We start from the raw sequence: 20,364 nt of genomic DNA on the forward strand, positions 1-20,364 counted from the left end.
CTGTAGCAATGTCCAGAGACATCCTGGATGAAAACCTGCTCCAGATCGCTCTTGACCTCAACTAAGGCTGTAACATAATAAAAGGTGGAAAAAGTGATGCACTGTGAATCCTTTGCGGATGCACTGTACATTATTACATTTTTCTTTAACAAGATACTAGAGGTCAAATTTGAAATGACTTTTTAATCAGAAGTATGTTAGTTATATTCATGGTGTACATACTGTGTTTTATAATTCAAATCTTTTTTTGCCTTCTTTTTAATGTTTACAGTTTTTTATGTACAGTTTGAATTGTCCAAAACATTACAAAGTGTACTGAGATTCAAATAATGTAATTAATACATCAGTAATTAGAGTCTCACTGATTAGTAGCCAATGTTGGGTAAATTGGAAGCTCTAAATCAGCCAGGTTTGAATGTGCACAGCTATCAGGAAACTACTTTTACAGTGCATGATCTGTAGACTACGATTACTAATATCTGACTCAGAGAAAGGACAAATGTTTACACACTTTAACAGGTACTGTGTGTTACGTATGGCTGTGTTATAATATACTCTTAAAATAATGTAGTAAATTTTCTAAGTTAATACTGAAAATAAAACAAAGCACAGTGTAAATAATTAACCACTTAATCTAACTGAGTATAAACCTCATCCTCGTTATCATACAGTTTGTCAAGTGTTTTTTGTTTTGCTTTTTATATTAATCAGATAAATATATAGAATATGGCATTGTGTCTCATAAGCATTCTGTCTGAGCTTGACCTTGTTGATCACAATAAAAGCTGCTCTGCATTAGAAGAAGCATGATTGCATTTTTAAAAGAATTTTTTTTTTTCCCCCCATACATCAGTTTACTGAATCCACCTAAATCAATGTATCACCATGCAACTGCAAATAAAATAGCTCAGGATTGCTTGAACAATGAAAATACATGGGTAGTATGTGAACTATTGACTATAAATTGGGTCTGTGTTGTAGTGTGCTTTAAGGATCGCTGATGTCCTATGCAATATTGCTATCTTACTTGTGTATGATATTGCAGGGATAGGCTGTGCCACTCTAACACTGACTCTTATTCCAACTTTTTCTTGGCGCTCTCTTTGTGATCTTTAGTGGGTTTTCATTTCCATCATTTTAAACTCAGCAGTATTTACAATATTAGAAATTGCACATGCATTATACAGTAATCCCTCGCTATATCGCACTTCGTCTTTCGCGGCTTCACTCTATCGCGGATTTTATATGTAAGCATATCTAAATATATAACGCAGATTTTTCGCTGCTTCACGGGTTTCTGCGGACAATGGGTCTTTTTACTTCTGGTACTTGCTTCCTCAGTTGGTTTGCCCTGTTGATTTCATACAAGAGATGCTATTGGCGGATGGCTGAGAAGCTACCCAATCAGAGCACGCAGTTAAGTTCCTGTGTGCTGCTGATTGGCTCAGCGACGGAGTGCTGCATTAACCAGGAAGTCTAATCTCACTCATTCGGCATTAACGTGCCCCTGCTACTGCTTCAGGAGCCGTGTCCAAGCACCAACAGAAGATGCAAATGATTGCAGAAAAGGTAAAAGTTTTGGATATGTTGAAGGAAGGAAACAGCTACACCGCTGCAGGACACCGTTACAGCATCAATGAGTCCACGATTCTTTTTATTTAAAAAGGAGGAAAAGCATATAAGATCTACGGCCGCAGTGTCCTTTAACCAGGGTGCAAACGAGTTGCAAGTGGACGTGATAAGGCAGTAGTCTGGATGGAATCTGCTTTAGGGATTTGGATTGAAGAGTGCTGGAAGAAGAACAAAGGCTGTGTTAAACAGTCGCCTGAAGAGGCTCTTTTAGAAGAGTTGTAACGCTATCCTTTGTTGTGCAGTAAAATTAAACTCATTGTTATTGGACAAGTCGTCGTGTCATTGTTGGTGAGTAACCATAATTAATTATTTACGTACAGTACTTATTACATGTACATAGTTTAGTGTCACTGTACACACATTTTACTGTATACAATTTTTCTTGCGTTGTTCGTATTTATTGCTGGTGGCCTGTCTGTCGTAATGGCTGTAACATATGTGATATCAGAGACGCTTGATATCTTTAAAATAATATTTAGGTTTTACTGTATGTAAACTGTGTTTACATACATAATTTCAACGAATCTTACCTAATATCTAAGAGAATACAAAGGGTTTATGCTGTATAATTGTGCGTGAAATGTTTATAATAGTGTGGGAGAGTTTATAAGGGCTTAAAATATATAAAAATAACCATATAAACATATGGTTTCAACTTCGCGGATTTTCCTATTTCGCGGGTGGCTCTGGAACGCAACCCCCGCGATGGAGGATGGATTACTGTATAGTACTTGTGTGTTATAACCCCGACACTCAATACAGATGAGTGCTTCTCTATTCACTCATGACCCTTTTTGATGTTATACTTAAACAACATTACAAATTTCTCAACAGAAGTAATATTACAAAAGTAATTAATCAGATTTTACATGTTTTTGTTTTGTAAATGCAAAAAATGATAGAAGTTTTTCTCTTGGCTGTGTCTGGGTTATAACACACGAGTACCCATTATACTTTCGTAGTTAGCTGAGTGTAATGGGTGTGGATGAAATCAAACATATTAAAGAAACTTCTCTAACAAGACAAGTCTGATAACTTTTAGTCAGTAATCGGGCAGGAGAAAAGCTAGTCCATCTGTGCCATTTATTACTCTTCAGCTAATGCCTGAACAGGGAGCATTCTTTCCCAGCATGATCAGAATGTTAAGCAAAGGATACAGGTTCATTTTATAAACTGTTGAATTTATATACAGTGACTATCAATGTATACATGTACTCTGGTTAGTTTGATTCACACCCAAATGATCTATATAAAAAAAGTCTATTTTTCTTGTTATTCTTGTACCATTTTGGTGAGCCACCACCCACAAAATTTCTGTGGACATAAAACTGTCCAATCTTGTAGAATACGGGTCATCTTATCTGTTTGTGTATTACATTTTTGTCTCTATTGTTCACTTGACCTTTATCTGGTTCCCTGTTAATGCCTCATCAGGGTTATAATAATAATAATAATAATAATAATAATGCATTTTATTTACAGAGGCACTTTACATTAGCAGTAAATCTCAAAGTGCAACATAAAAACTTAAACAAAGGCAACGCAAGATAAAAACAGGGATAAAACAACAACAATAATTATATCATTCTTGTTAATAAGCTTTCCTAAATAGAAAAGTCTTTAGCTGTTTTTTAAAACAGCCCACAATCTGTTGTGTTCTTAGGCTCTCTGGTAGGGCATTCCAGAGCCGTGGAGCAGCGGCTACAAAGGCTTGGTCTCCCGTTGTATGAAGTTTGGTCACAGGGGGGCGAAGGCAGTAGGTATTTGTAAAACGGAGGTTTCTTGTAGTGGATTGTAATATAAGGAGTTCTTTAAGATATTGTGGAGCATTTCCATGGATACACTGGTGAGTAAACAGAGTTTGTATTCTATACAGAGATGGATAGGGAGCCAATGAAGTGATCGAAGGATTTGTGAAATGTGTTCATATTTCCACACCCTCATCAGGATTCTTGCAGCACTATTTTGAATTTGTTGTAGCTTTTGAAGGCTCTTGTTGGGTATCCCGATGAGGAGTGCATTACAATAGTCCAGTCTGGATGAGACAAAGGCATGAGCCAGCTTTTCAGCATCACAGAGGGAGAGGTAGGGACGGAGTTTGTCTATGTTTTGCAGATGAAGGAATGCAGTTTTACAAAGGTGATGGATATGTATATCAAATGACAGATGGGAGTCTAACTTGACACCCAGATTTGTAACAGAAGGGGAGAGGGTAATGGTACGGTCAGAAAAGTAAATACAATTTACAGAGGAATGAAGTTGATGGGGGGTGCCATTTAAAAGAGCTTCAGTTTTGGTGCTGTTCAGCTTGAGGAAGTTCTTGAACATCCAGGCCTCAATCTCATCCAAGTAAGAAGAAAAAGTTGATGGAGGTGTAAGAGAAGTCGAATCCAGTCTCACATAGAGCTGCGTATCATCGGCATAGCAATGGAATGAAACTCCATGCTTGTGGATGATGTGACCCAGGGGAAGTATATAGATATTAAAGAGGGTCGGCCTAAGGACTGATCCTTGTGTGACCCCACAGGTGACAGTGTGGGTATGAGATTTAGCATCCTCCAAGGCCACATACTCAGTCCTGTCTGTAAGATAGGACTCGAACCACTCCAAAGAAATGCCAGAAAGTCCACTTGTGTAGTGAAGATGATGGAGAATATTATGATCTACCGTATCAAATGCAGCTGTAAGGTCCAGGAGGATAAGGAGTGATGGAGAGCCATGGTCAGCAGCCATCATGAGATCATTGGTGACTCTGACCAGGGCTGTCTCTGTGCTGTAAGAAGTTCAGAAACCAGACTGAAATTTTTCAAACAGATTGAATTTTTTGAGGTGATCCTGAAGGTGATCCAAAACAACGTTTCCCAGAACCTTAGACAAAAATGGAAGGTTGGAGATCGGACGATAGTTTTCTGTCACTTCAGGATCCAAAGAGGATTTTTTTAAATGAGGTCTAATTTTTGCGGTTTTCAAGGCCAGTGGGACTAAGCCGCTCTGGAGAGTGATTAATGATATCGGCAATAAGAGGGCTTATATCTGATATTATAGCTTTTACCAGAGGAGTAGGAAAAGGGTCCAATGAACACGTTGAAGGTGTCATCCTCTGTATGATGTCCTCAACTTCAACTGTGGTACAGAGGAACTGGGAAAGGCAGCCCATTGGCTTTGATGTAGAAACATCCAGCGATGGAGGGCTGGAGGAAGACAATGAGGAGTGGATGCTGTCTACTTTAGAGGTGAAATATTCAACAAAATTATTGAACTGCTCCTCTGTGAAATTATTACAGGCGTAGGTATGAGGACTGAGTAAATGGTTTATCACAGAAAAAAGTTGTTTGGAATTTCCAGGACTGTTGTTGATTAAATTTGAATAGTATTGAGATCTGGCAGTGGTCAGTGCCCTGGAGTAGTTTTTTTTGGTGTTCCCGATAAGCTAATTTGTGGACTGTTGAACTGGTTGCAACAAAACGCTGCTCGAGGGCTCTCCCAGCTGTTTTCATCTGTCGAAGCTCACTTGTAAACCACGGGGCAGATTTCCATTATGTCCGTTGACCTGGGTGTAACAGAAATGCTCAAAATTCTTGTAAGAATTTCCAAATCAGCAATCAGTCTGAATTGCAGTTCCTTCTGAAGTAACATGTTCTCAGAAACTGTTTTTATTAGTATTTTTAAAGTCATTTGCATGACATTTACTATGTTTATTTTTTTCTTCTCCCTGAACAAATTGCAGTGTGTCTTTAAAAATATTTGGATTTTTATATTCTTTGCCCACCGATTAAGTTGGAAGACAGTATGTTTTTTAAAAAAAATAATGAATACTGTTACCCATCTTCACCCAGGAACTTTTCATAACACAATAGTTCAGTTATAGTTGTGTTGATTAATCGGATGTATCAGAAGTACAGTGGAACCTCGAGATACGATCACCTCTGTATACGAGAAATTCAAGATACGAGGAAAGTATGAGCGAAAAATTCAGATCTAAATACGAGCATTGGCTCGCGTAACGAGCCACGAGCCAGGCTGTGGGTATAGCTTGTGGCTTAGCGAGGGGACGTGGTAGCTGTAGCGAGCCGCAGGGTGATCTGCAGTGTGGGCGTTTCTCACCTAATTGCACAGGTGGGAAACTGCCCACATCCGTGATTGTTCCTGTGGCTGATGGGCTGTAGTTGCCATGTCCTCCCCGCATATATGGAGAAGCGTGAGCCGGTTAAGGGGGAGAAGAAGTAAAAGAAAAGAGAGGAGAGAGAACGGAGGTTGCAGGAGGAGGCAGGAAGCAGCAGCAGCAGGAAGTCGGTGCGGGAGAGCGAGCGAGTGCAGGCTCGCGTGTAGCTGAACAGTGAGCCAAACAGCTGAAGCAGGACGGTGTAGAGAAGGTCAGCTGCATTAAGAGTGTCACGCCTGTTGCAGAGCCCGCATGGGAGAAGCAGGTGAGACGCTGACGCTAACAGAGAAGAAGCACCGGGGATTGTCATCTGTTTTTTAAAGACTGCTTCCTGTTGACGTTTTAACCTCGTGTTAAAGGATTGTTATTCTTGTGTATTTTAAAGCTCCACAACTGTTTTAAGGATTATTTATTTAAAGATTTATTGAATGCTCTACTGCACTTTGGACACCTGTTTTGATTCTTTTAATAATCAGTTATATTATTTACCAGTGTTATTTATTAAAGGTAGACTACAGTATATATTATTTATCAGTGTTATTTGTTAGGAAAATTGATTTTTATGTTAATATTTTTGGGGTGCGGAACAGATTATCTGAATTTCCATTATTTTCAATGGGGAAGTTTGTTCTAGATACGAGAAATTCGCTATACAAGCTCAGTGCTGGAACGAATTAAACTCTTATCTAGAGGTTCCACTGTACAATGTAATTAAGTACTTTTCTGTATACAAAATTTGTTGGTTTTAGTTTCTTTGAATGTTTTACTCATGGTCAGTTTTATCTAGCAATTTGTGGATCAATATGTCCTTTTACTGGTGAATCACCTTGGTTTTTGATGGATGTTCTCTGGAAAACAGTTTTTAGTAGGAATAATGGGGATTTTACATTTAAATGGTAATAGCAAATTTAGTTAGAATTTGAATGTAATGGTTTGATCTGTAATCTTGTACCGTTACAAAGTTTTAGAGAGTTCAGATGAAAAGCAATTACGGTAAACAGTGGATTACTTTAGCTTATTCCATGCAGCCTGTAAGTGTCAATGTTGTTAAATTTATGTGGCCCGTGGAATGAACTGAATGTTTTAAGCATTGTACTTGTGAAAAGAAATAATATGGTGAACCATGTACAAAGTCAATTGGGACTTCTTTACTGAACTACGCAAACGTTGAAACTTACTAAAGGTATGCTGTTGCATCCTTGCTTGTGTTGTACTCAGGACATGTTGTGGCCCAATACGTTGTATCAGCACTTTCTTGCTTCTGCTTTGTGAACCTGACCGTAGCGGCACATAATGGTCTGACATCAAACGGAACACCTTGGTTCTCTGAAATGTTGTACATAATACTGTATTTCACCACCAAAGGTCTGTTTATCCTCCACCCCATTGTTTGAATTACATGTATAAGTGTGCTTGGCAATCCAAGGGGGATAAGCCCCCCCTTTCAAATTTGTATTTACCCCACCATAAGGATTAAGAAGAAGTCAATCGAGCAATGAGTACTGTGTGAATTCAGTGACAGAGCGTTCTAAGCATGTTGTCTTTGAGCTTCACAGTGCTTTCTTCCTTTCACTTCGTTTCTGGTAGCGGCAGCACCATTTCTCTGTGCGATGACAGCCTCAGCCTGGTCAGTGGCACCGTTGTGCTGCTGCTGTTGGAAAAAAGGACATGGTGTCTAAAAATAGCCTGGTTGCCTCAACATTTTTGCCTACAAATTAAAAAACAAAAACACAATTTGACTAATTTTCTTTTTTTATATAATTTCACCTGGTCTTCATTAAATTAGTCAAACCGTTTTGAGATTTTTTTAAATATTGTGGGTTTGTTTTACCCCTAAATATTAATATGCTTTCTTTGCTTATACCTACAAATGTACATGCATCATCCTGCCAAATTTCAGGTTTTTAACTAAATGGGAAATACTGTTCTTGTTGTTGAGTGAGTGAGTCAGTCAGTCATTTAGCTTTGCATTAAACATATAGAGATATATATATATAGATAAACACTGATTCATGTGTATGCATTCTGGTTAAATAATATTTGTATATAATTTGTCAACATGCTTGGAAATAGGTATTCTCTATCTTCAATGGAGATTGTCTATGAGCTGCCATGTGCAAGTTAATCTCAAAATATGTGCCACATTAACATGCTACAGTGAACTGGGAACTAGCTTGAAACATGATTAAGTAGTATAAACGTGTTCCCTCATTGATGGTCACAGGCACAGCTCAATTCATTGTTGATATAAGTGGTCTCTCAGGTGATGTGGGCCTTAATACTACTTTATCCAACCAGCTCTTAACCTTAGTTTTGAGGTCTTCATTCAGTGGCCGGTTATTGTAACAAGGGTCAAGCAGACATCCCTCTTTCCTGTCATTCATGCTGGCAAATATCTTATGTCCTAGGTTGTCGGTCATGGTTTTCATTTATAGTCTAAGTTCTCCTGGCGTGTGGCCCAGCTAATGGAAGGAGGAGTTTCAAAACTCCATATGCTGTCAGCATACATGAAATGATGTATACTGCTTTTCTCACTTTAATCACTTATTTGGTTGACGCCTTTATCTGAACTTGCAACTTTTGAGAGATACTATTGGTTATACAGGTAATATTCCATTACAACGAACTGCCAGGGACCTAAAAAATATTTCATTGTAATGAGATTCTGTAGTTGTTGCTATAGTGTTTTCTTTAACTTGCATCCAGGTGTTTGCAATCATTTCAATAGCTTCTTTTTTGTTAATTTTAATCTTCTCCTGTCCACAAGTTATGCTGATGAGAATTTTTCTCATCATTTCCTTGCGATAATACACTTTCAGGGTGCAAATGATGCCCAAACCCAATGGCTGAAACACTGCTGTGCAATTTTGTGGGAGGAATTCAATGTGAACATTAAATGTGGAGGCATGTTGTGGGCAGCACAGTTATCAATCGAATCATCCTTTTCTTCATATTGTGAGGTTTCTGAACTCTTTTGAGATCCCCCCCACCCAACGGGAACATCACACTGAAGTGAGTCCCGAAGCACGATTGCCGCATCTATGGAAGATTGTTTGTCTATTGCCAGGGCAGGGCAACAGCAGGCTCACACCGCTGCAATTAGGTGCCACAGAAGCGAATCCTAAAACATCTCCGTACTTTAGCAAAACCAGCTTTATTCAGCTTGAAATAGGAACAGCACGGTTATTAATTGTAGCGGGATCTGCCACTCTCCTATAAACAGACACAGCAGTCAGATAGGGTTGTGGCCAGGTTAGTGGCCAAGTAATACTGTTCCCTGCATTTACAATGTTTTTTGCATCACCCATCGAGATCTTTTCTGTTTGCTTCGGCGATGAGCCGCATCAGAGTTGTGAGCCTGCTGTTGTTCCGGCAACATATAAACAGTCTTCCACAGACGCGGTGATTGCACTTTGGGATGCTCTTTGGTGTATTGTCCAGTTGGGGGAGATCCCAAGAGAGTTTAGAAACCTCACATTTTCTTGAATGAGTGCTGCATTATGCATATGAATGTTTCTTGAGCGAGCCTCACTGAACCACATAAAAACTGTTTTTTCTGCGTCTTCAAATACAGCAGTTTGCATACATTTGCAACCTGAGATTTTTCTTTTTTTGCTCTGTCTTTAAAGAAAGTTGACAATGTTGATGGCGAAATTCCGAATTCACTGTCAATATCTTTTTTCTTTTTGCCGCAATCGAGAGCTGTAAATAGTTGTTTTTTTTTTTTTGTTTTTTTTTCCCCTAATATGAGCTGTTATTGTTTTTTCGTGTCTGCCATTTGTATAGGAGGGTGACAGTGAGTTAAATTCCAATGGATGTCAAATGTTGATGAGCAATAAGCAAAAGGTATCACTGAAAACCATCAAAAACAAAAACGGCAAACAAAAACAGTACGAGGAAAGTCCGAAGAAAGAATTTTTTTTTTTTTTATACAATGTTTCTGTTTGGGGATCATTGTGCACAACTGAGCTGCGACCATAGAACTTCCCTATGGATGATTCATTCAAGCATTTCAGGGTCACTTCATTGTAATGAAAGTATCTGTATCTTCCACAGTCTCCTTACTGCAAAGCAGCAGCACTACCACTGCGCCACCTGTTTGTAGGTGACCAAATACTTATTTTCCACCATAATTTGCAAATAAATTCTTTAAAAATCAGACAATGTGATTTTCTGGATTTTTTTTTTCTCATTTTGTCTCTCATAGTTGAGATATGCCTATGATGAAAATTACAGGCCTCTCTCATCTTTTTAAATGGGAGAACTTGCACAATTGGTGGATGACTAAATACTTTTTTGCCCCACTGTACTTCTTAGTAACGAGATTTCTATAGACTCGTGTCATATGGGGAAGCTGTTGGGACCATAAAAATACTTTGTTGTAATGAAAATTTCTTTATAAAGATATTCGTTGTAACGGAATTTTACCTGTATTTCTTTTGTTCCCCCCCCCCCCCCCCCACAATTGGCGTACAGGAAGGTGGTGTGACTTGCTAATGTTCAGGCCATGTGGTGTCTGTATTTGGATTTGAACCCTCCACTTCAATGCCTTAACAACACCATACTACCTTCAAATGTTTTCTTCACAAATGGGCTGAATGTGTGCAGAAGGTTGATTTATAATATCCCACTCCTCAGCAGCTGCACAAGTGAAATGTTCATAGTCACTTGCATATGTTGTCAAAGCAATCTTCTGTTGTACCCTTCTTTACATTCTATACAGTGTGGAATTTCATTTGCTTGGAACTGCTTGTATAGTAGAGTGCATAGGTAGGCCAAGCTCTTACTGCAACCCGTTATTGGGCAACCAAAGAATAAAGAAAATGTGTGGCACACCTCTTAAATTTGGCCAAGATATCTTTGACAACTGTGAAATTCTATGCCATCATTTATAACCACCTTTAGTTTGCTTATAAAGCAGTCATTTGGTAATCATTTAGTTGTCTTGTCTAACACTCAGTATAGAGTAGGTTGCAGTTTTCTTTGGGCAACTTTAATTTTTACTTGCTTAGTCACTTTAATGGTTTGTTCTAACCTTGACTAGTGGTTTTTTCAAGTGGTTCAAAAATTTTGTTGTGGTGTTATGTTTTGATTAACTTGAATGCAGACCTTACATTTGCGAGTGTTCTGTCTTTGTCATCTTTTCAGAAATAATCCCAAATTGTACTTTTGCAAGCACAAAAAATACTTATTTTGAAGATCATTTGTTGTTGATCTGACAACCCTGGATATGTTTTCAAATATCACACTGTGCCCCCCGACTTTTTGCTGGTACTGCAACTCGCACACGCGTCGCGTTAATTTCTGAAGACCTGTTCAGAGGACACATCAAATGAACGCTGGGAACGCGTGGCAGCCATGATGCGGGCGCGTACACGTTCTGAGCGTGAAGTATAAATGAGCCCTTAGAGGGATCTTTTTATTTTAGGTGGTATGATGTCTGTTATGTTGGGGAGATGTACTATGTGGTTTTTCCCTTAAATTTACCCAGACCTCTTCCCTGTCTGGTTTTGGGAGGCATTTCATGTCTTTGTATGGGTCAAGTGCTGTTGCTCTTTTCAGCCAGGTCAAGTTCAGGGTGTCTTTTCTGTTTGAGAAGTCAGTAGTGAAGCTTTCCTTAATCTGGTCACACAGCCTGGGTCATCCTGACAGTTTTATCACATGGAGAAAGCAAAATCATTTAGCTGTACACATTTTTCTCACCCAAACAAATCTGTCATGTATCTGTAATGAAAGAAAATAACTTATACAGTATGTATACATACACTGGTAATTTAAAATTTGGAGCTGCTGAGAGATTTCTTAGTTTTTAAAGAATTGATGCCAAGGCACCATTAAATTGATCAGAAATTATAGTTAATACATTGGAAATGTCGTAACATTCTTTTTATTTCATAGAACTGTTCAATTCACAAGAGTTGGCATAACATTTTAAAATGGAGTGGTAACCTTTCTGGTTCATTATTCCTTGCAATCTTTGTAAATCTCCCATTTTGCTATCATTAAAGCAGCCTCACACAATAACATTTCCTCTTCCATACTTGGCAGAAGGCATCAAGCACTCCTCAAGCATTCATTATATTTGTGCAACGTCCACACATAGGATACTAGAGTAATGGAGGATGAAAATATGGCTTTGCTGTCCTGTGTGCATAAAAAGTTATACAGTGATCCCTCACTATATCACGCTTCGACTTTCGCGGCTTCACTCTATCACGATTTTTTTCTCATACACGCTTACGTCACTACGCATGCGCTTTCTGAGAACTTTTATCAAAGCCCCATGATGGCTCCTAAACGTGCTGCTTTTTCTAAGCCTTCTGACAATGAAACTAAGCGCCGGAGGAAGATGCTTACCATCCAGGAGAAGGTGAAACTCTTGGATATGATCAAAGATGTCAATACCCTACAAAAGCCTCCTCATGCATATGAAAAGACAGCGCCAGTAACTGTCTATCAAGATGTTCTTCAGCCACGCACCCAGACACCCACTGCCTACTCCTAGTACTGCTTCAGTGGAAGAAGACAACGATGCACCTGCTGAAGATACTGCACCACCTGAAGACTCCTACTGAGGTTGTGCCTTCATAGGTTAGTGGTTGTGTGTAAGAACTGTGTGTGTGTGTGTGTGTGTGTAATTAAATGTACAGTACAATAATAATAATAATGATATTTGTAACGTCTAATATGTCTTATTTTGTCTAATATATTGGGTAATACGAGTGTAATGGTGACTAAAGGGTGTTATTTCATGTCTAGAGGGCTCTAATAATGTTAAAAAACGTGTTTAGAAGGTCGTAAACAGGTTTTCTATACTCTAACTGCGAAAATATTCGATTTATAAATAAAGAATCCTACTTTGCGAAAATTCATTTATCGCGGTAGAGTCTGGAACGGATTAACCGTGATAAACGAGGGTTCACTGTACATTGATCATCTCAAGCAGTAACAGCTAGCAACCTTAGTAATGTCTTTGTTATATTTTGAATTAATTCAGTGGTAGACATATACAAATAAAATATAAATTCTTCCAAAAACAAATTTCTGTGATTTCAAACTTTTGAACACTAGTGTGTACAGCACTAATATCTTATTTTTCTATTTTTGTCATTGTATAACTTAAATGTAGTGGCATTCCTTTTATGAAATAGGTCTAAGCTCCTAAAATGTAAATTTATGAAAACTCTTACTAGATTTCTTTGGAAATTGACAGCATTAATAAGACATGTTATAAAAATTTGAAATTATTACTTGCAAGGTCCTAGAGGTTTTTCCATCATCTCAATTTTTTCAAATTCACCGTTGGTCAGCATTTCTGGAGGATTTCTTTGATAGGCGTTGCTTGCTCACACAGCATCCTTATTTCTCTAAGTCATGTAATCCTTGTAATGCAGAATTCCATTGCGCGGGCATATCCTGAATGAGGGGCTCCTCTTATTGTCCCATAGCACACTCCTGCCTTCTCAAATTGACTGTACTAGCTGGACTCTGCCTGAAGTGTCCAACTAACTTTTTACATTTTGCCAACGCAGTATCAACTCCACAGTCCCGAAGAGCAATTGTGATGGATTACTATATGCTATGCACAATGCACTGAATGTATATGTAGAGACATGAGTCTGGCTGCAACCATCATGCTGTGTGCATTGTCCATGCCTACTGTTGACAATTCTCTATTTCCCACTGCATTGCACCATCAAAAAAATGTTATAACATTCCTCTGTGTCCCTACTAGTGCAAATGAATGAAACACCCACAAACTGTAGTTATGGTTGCTAAATGATGTCCATTGGCCACCCATTAATGCCACTGCCTTGTGTCGATTTGTCACAGTCGTGAATTGTAGTTTGTCATGTATTGCCACTCAAAATATCTGTTTTTGCATTGGCATGCTCTGCTTTCAAGTGATAGGATAAAGAAGTACTGCGCCTGTGTTGTTTGAATTTGGACACACACATACTGCAAATTACAATATTCTTATCCTCTGAGCTGTCAAACTGTTTTTTAAAAAGAAGTGAAGCAAGTAGCACTGTTCCTTCGCTTTTCCCTGCAATCATGAAAGTTTAGTTTTTAGCAGTGAATTCTAGAGTTGTCTTGAGCGAAACTCATGTTGTTTAGATCCAGGAAGAAATACTATAGGCCTCTTTAATATTTTCCTAAAGCATGCAAATGATGCAATAGTTAATGCAATGAAAGATGTAATAATGCAATGTGTCTTTTAAAATTATCTCTAATGCTTTAATGCATTATCTTTCCCAGCCATAATATAGATATACAATACAAAACGTAAAATTACTAAAGCTTAGTTGACTTGTTGTCTTCTATAGAAAGAGGTACATAACTTATGAATTTGGGTCTTTCAGTCCATATGTTCAAGATGGATAGGTTCTTTAGTTAAGTTTTTGATGTTAGCACAGTGACGCTCTATGCTGGGTTACCACCCCAGTGTGTGTGTATGTGTATGTGTGAGGCTGCTGTACACTTTCTTACTGGATTTCAGATGAGAGAGTCATAATAGCCAGAACTTATTCACATGGTTATTACTTTTCTGTTACAGTGACATCAATAAAATACAATAGCTGACTTTGTCATATCTATTACAATTAATAGTTCTCAGAATCAAAGTAGTGGTCCTTATTGTCTGAGTTACAGTCAAAGTAAAAAGTATGTGAACCCCTAGGAATTATCTATATTTATGTCTAATTCCCATATAAAACATGGTTGTATCTTCATGTCAGTTACAATAATGAACAAACACAGTCTTCTATAACTAAAGATACAGATTTTCAGAGAATTTTTGACCATATTGAATAAATCATTCAAACTGTGAAACTGAAGGTTGGAAAAAGTGAACACTAAGCTAATGACTTTTTAAAAAGCTCATTGCAGTCAGAATTTAGCACACTTGGAGTCCATTTAATGAAATTAGTTCAGAGGTGTGGCCTAGAATTACTTTGATTGATATAAAACACTAAAGTTTGAGTTTGAGCTTTTGACAAGAAGCATATCCAGATGGGAATCATGCCTCGCACAGAAGAGCTGTCTGAAGAGCTATGATCGAGAATTGTTAATCTACATAAGGCTGGAAAGGGTTACAAAGTCTTCTCAAAGATTTTGGATATTCATCAGTCTACTGTTTGGCAAGTTGTCTATAAATGGAGACAATCTGGTATTGTGGCTACTCTGCCTAGAAGTGTGTGCCCTGCCAAGATGACCCCAAGAGCACAATGCAAAGTGAGCAATGAAGTAAAGAACATGTCCTTTGCTGTCAGTCTAGGGTTCAAGTCATTAGATCTGGCTAAAATCTCTGTTCATGAGTCAACTATATGCAAAACATTGAACAAGAAAGGAGTCCATGGTAGGACACCAAGAAGGATGCCACTGCTATCAAAAAAGAACATTGCTGAACGCCTGAAGTTTGTGAAAGAGTACTTGGACACTCCACAACGGTACTGGGAAAATGTTTTGTGGGGTGATGAAACCAAAATTAAACTATTTGGAAGGAACAAGCAGAACTTCATTTGGCGTATAAGGGGCGCTGCATTTCAACATCTAAACATTATCCCTACAGTAAAGTATGGTGGAGGGAACATCATGATTTGGGCCTGCTTTGCTGCATCAGGGCCTTGACAGCTTGCCATCATTGAGGGGAAAATGAATTACAAGTTTATCAACAAATTCTCCAGGATAATGTGAGGGTGTCTGTCAACTTAAGCTCAGAAGAGGCTAGGTGATGCAACAGGTCAATGACCCCAAACATCGCAGCAAATCCACAGCACAATGGCTTCAGAAGAACAAACTCCGCCTTTTGGAGTGGCCCAGTTAGAGCCCAGATCTCAATCCTATTGAGATGCTGTGGAATGACTTGACGAGAGCCATACACAGAAGACAACCAAAGAATATGGAAAAGTTAAGGCAGTTCTGCAGGGAAGAATGGGCTAAAATTACCCCCGCACGATGTGCAGGTCTGATCTGCAGTTGCAGGAAGTGTCTGGTTGAGGTCATTGCTGCCAAAGGAGAGTCAACCAGTTATTAAATCTCAAGGTTCACTTACTTTTTCCACTACCACTGTGTACGTTGAATGCCTTTGTAAAACAAAGACATGAAAGTGTAGAAATTTTTGTGTGGCATTGGCTTAAGCTCATTGTGTATATCAGTACCTGTGACTTAGATGAAGATCAGATCACTTTGTATGACCAATTCATGCAGTAAACCAGGTAATTCCAAAGGGTTCACATACTTTTTACTTTAACTGTAAGTGATGTTCCTTTCCTGTTCGTTGTCTTCCAGACACATGGAAGAATCTTCAGAGTATTTTCTTTTGTTTCAGGATCTTGTCTCCTCCTTGCCTTGATAACACATTTTGATTGTGGGCGGTAGTGGAGTTTTTCTTAATAAAAAAGAAAAAAAATCAGTTTCGGTCACATCAGACCATAAAACTTTCTTCCAGGATCCTTCAGAATCTCTAATTTGCCTTGTGGTCAAATGGTGTGTGTTTTGTTTTGTTATCGCTGGCTTTCTCTTTGCACTGTGACGGTGAAGCACTTGGGCAACACCTGTATGCGCAGTTACTCTAGTTTTAGCCACTTTAGATTGTAACTCCTTTAGAGCTCTCATAGATATCTTGGTGGTCTCCTTTACTAGACTGCTTCTTGCATGATCATTCAGGTTTTATGGATGGCCTGCTTTACACAGATTTACAGCTGCATCATATTCCTTTCATTTCTTAATGGTTGATTTAACTGGACTCCAAAGTATTGTGGTGCCCTGTTCAGTGGCACATTTGCAAGTTTTCAGACTTGTGGTTCCATAATTGAATGACCAAGGGATGGGAGAATAGAGATGCAGACAATGTTGACTGTTCCAAAAACAGAATTCTGGTTTATTCCAGATGTGCCAATAACTATTTAGAGTAATGTCCTACAAATATATACAGTTCAATGGAAGAACAATCAGTGCAGCTGCTATGTACAATAATTAAAGTGACTCCAAAGCAAAAAATGAGAAAAACAAATCAAAAATCTTTTCCTTCCTCTTTCTTCTTCATATAGTTCACAAAGGACAGACACAAAATAAAATCAAAAACAAAAGGTGAAAAAAAATATGCACAAAGTCGATGATGAGCTCCCACAAACACAGATTACTCCACCCAACAATGTAGAGAAAAGCCAAGCAAAATGACACCTTTTATTGGCTAACTAAAAAGATTATAATATGCAAGCTTTCGAGGCAACTCAGGCCCCTTCTTCAGGCAAGATGTAATGAAGAAGGGGCCTGAGTTGCCTCGAAAGCTTGCATATTGTAATCTTTTTAGTTAGCCAATAAAAGGTGTCATTTTGCTTGGCTTTTCTCTACATTCATAATGGCTAACACGGTACAACACCCTAGTTCCACCCAACAATATATACAGATTTGAAATAAACTGTCCTCACTATTATATACAATTTTAAAATTTCTGCTCTACCTGCTCAGCAGCAAAGAAGTGTCTGTAAGTGCAAAAACTGTTCAAAAGACGATCCCTGGTGGTTTGGACTTCGGTTTTATACCACTATCGTGTTTGCTTAGCCAATCATTGTTTACATCTTCTGGGGACCCACAATAGCAAGCAACGTTGAGTCGCACAGCCCATGACCTTCTTTGATCAAGTGCGTTGTAACTAATTTAAACCTTCCTTTCGTCACACATTTGTAACCACATTGTCCTGGCTACTTGTTCACATCTTCAGGTAAGTTGCGCTGTGAACTTTCACCTATTTTCACTCTCTGCACACGTTCTTTGTGCCGGCAACCTCACACTTTGCCATCATGCCACTTTTGAAACTGTGCCAGTGGATGATTTAGCTGTTTTGGATATGCCTCAGCATAGTGAAGGCTCAGACCAGGAGAAGCCGTCTCTGACTCGCAGGCCTTTGAGGCAATGGGTGACTTGGATGGGCACTAAACGCTGATACAGCATTGCGCTCCCAACCACCACCATATTCTAACTTGCTGGTGTACTAAAAACCTGATAAGCTATAATATCACACTGCTAAAAGTATCTGCTGACTCTGCTTTAACAAGTATATACAGTAACTTTGAAGTTTTCTCATGTATATACACTGACTTTTATTTTTCAATCACCTTTTCACAAAGTTGCTTGGAGTGTTCTTTTGCTTTCATTGTGTAGGTTAGGCCACTGCACTGACTTGTAAATACAAGTTAAACCGCCTAGAAAAGGGTGCATTTATTCTACAATCAACTGAAACCCGTGATCTCCATTTAACTAATTATGCACTTGTAAAACCAATTGGCTTCAGTGATGATTTAGCTGTGTCATATTTAAAAAATGAATACTTTTGTGATCAGTAATATGGTGTTTTACATTTGTAATTGGACCATTTTGTAGAGGTTGCTTTGACATCAACAAATCTTTCTCTGTTGATCAGTGTCATAAATGCCAGATTCAATTATTTGTACAATGTTGTATAACAATAAAATATGATAAAAAGCCAAGGGGTTTGATTCCTTTTATTTTTATATATGTGTGTGTGTGTGTATGTGGGTAGATATAGATATATCCTCTTTAATAAAATCCCTTTGTGCATCCAGGTGTCTGTGTGTGTGTGTCTTCTGGTGAAGTGCGCATGCGCGGGGCACGGTGCGATGCGCGATATTACTATCAGAGAAAGTTACAGGTGTTTTACGGAAATACAAACCAGTATTACTACGAGAGGAAATTAAAGGTACACAATACAGTGACGCATATTACAGCCACATATAAGCCAGTAGTACTGTCAGAGGAGATTAAAGGCATATTACTGACGCGCACACCTGCATTACTGCAAGAAAAAATTAAAGGTATATTATGGACGTACAAGCCAGCGGACGTACAAGACAGTATTACTGTCACAGAAAATTAAAGACACACATTACACGGCGGCAGCCCACGAAGAACGGTCAGCTCAGCAAGTAAACATCAACAAAAGAAAGGCTGAAAGAGAAAAATACGACCAACAAAAAGAATGAGGTCAAGGTCCCTTGCCATTTAATATAGACTGTTCCTACTAATGTTTATGCACTATTGTTCTAGCGCCCGTTATTGTAACAGGCTAAATGACTAGTATAGATAGATTAATTCAGTATAAAAAGAAACGTTATTGAACATGGACATGTTCTCCATTCTGGTCAGTCCACCCAAATTGCTGAGGTGCTAAATATGTAATAGTAGTAAAAGAAGTAATAAATTATTTTATTTAGTGAATTGTTGATCAGTTTAACCCTTAAACCACCACATACTTGGGGGTTAATGCACCCCTGGACGCCAAATACTTTTTTGCTGCACTTTTTAAGTAAACGTCACAGTTCACAGAGAAAATGTGAAATTTTAATGGAACACATTTTTTTTTTTCATGCAAAGAGCATCACAATTACTGAAACACTGATCATTTTACACTACGCCAATGAACTATAAAAAAGAAACAAAAAAAAAACTACTGCAACATTCATGTACAAGGTGCAACTGACACCATTGATGAAATTCAGTAAATCACTGAGCCAACTGCGCTTGAACTGGCTGCACGCAAGCACACAGAGGTAAGCGCTGATGCTTGCAGGCAAGTCTAGTGCAGCAGTTGAATCCCAGGGACAGTGGTGCTGCAGTTCTGCCAGGGCCGGCAGTGGTCATAAGCTGGCTGCTCAACGAATATATGGCACTGAATATTCAGCTCCAGCATGCTGGCAAATTGCTCTGTGAAGCGACTGTAGCCGGTTGCGGCTTTCAACTAATGTACTTTGCTGAATATACTCGGCTCCGGCGTGCTGGCAAATTGCATTGGGAACAGACTATAGCTGGTTCCAGCGGTTTAAGGGTTTAAAAAAAAAAAAAAAAGAATCTGGGTTCTCATGTACTGCATTTGCCTCAGCCAAAGCTTTACAAAAGTCTTGTCTGAGATGTGTACATAAATGTTCTTATTAATGGTGATGATTTTTTTTTCTTTTTAGCTGGACAATGGAGAAAGTGTTTGAGGAACTGCAGGCAACTGACAGACCAGTGAGTATGTTTCCAAATGCAACACATAAAGAGATTGTTGGATTAGTGTACACTTTCAAAGTTCGTTGTATTTTGTTGCAGTAAGAAAAAAAAATCTAGCAAAACAGCAAAATATACATATACAGTATCTATCTTCTGTTTTTTTGTAGTTGTTGTCATTCTCCCGTTACCACACACAGGGATGGACAAATTTGTAGTCTGGAAGCCCAGGACTATCAGTTTTTAATTACATACAAACCAAAAAAAAAAAAAAATACCCAGTTTTTAATCAGATGATCTTAATTTTGGTGTCACTTTTTTTTTGCTTATAATGTGCCAGGCTGCCGTAAGGCTCATGTAAAGCCTGGTTTATACTTTACACATTCATGCTTGTTGTGACACAGCAAAAATAGCCTTGGACACAGTGGCATGCATTGGGTTTATGCCGCATTCTGTTCACTTAAGTTTTTCTAACTGCTAGTTACATGGGTGCCACAATAATAAACAAGGGCTGAATATGACACAAGAGGTCCTCAAAGTGTAAGGAAGACACGCACGTCACC

The 20,364-nt window shown here is 38.5% G+C and overlaps 1 protein-coding gene across 1 annotated transcript in view; it reads left to right on the top strand.

Annotated features, from left to right (window-relative positions):
- nup107 (nucleoporin 107) overlaps positions 1-20,364 on the top strand; it is a 102,680-nt gene that overhangs the window by 41,169 nt on the left and 41,147 nt on the right. The window contains exon 17 of the mRNA XM_028807287.2: positions 19,774-19,822. Coding sequence (XP_028663120.2) covers positions 19,774-19,822 — 49 coding nt within the window. The remainder of the gene's footprint in view (positions 1-19,773; positions 19,823-20,364) is intronic.

This window comes from Erpetoichthys calabaricus, chromosome 1, assembly GCF_900747795.2.
Source record: "Erpetoichthys calabaricus chromosome 1, fErpCal1.3, whole genome shotgun sequence".
Classification (NCBI taxonomy): Eukaryota; Metazoa; Chordata; class Cladistia; order Polypteriformes; family Polypteridae; genus Erpetoichthys; species Erpetoichthys calabaricus.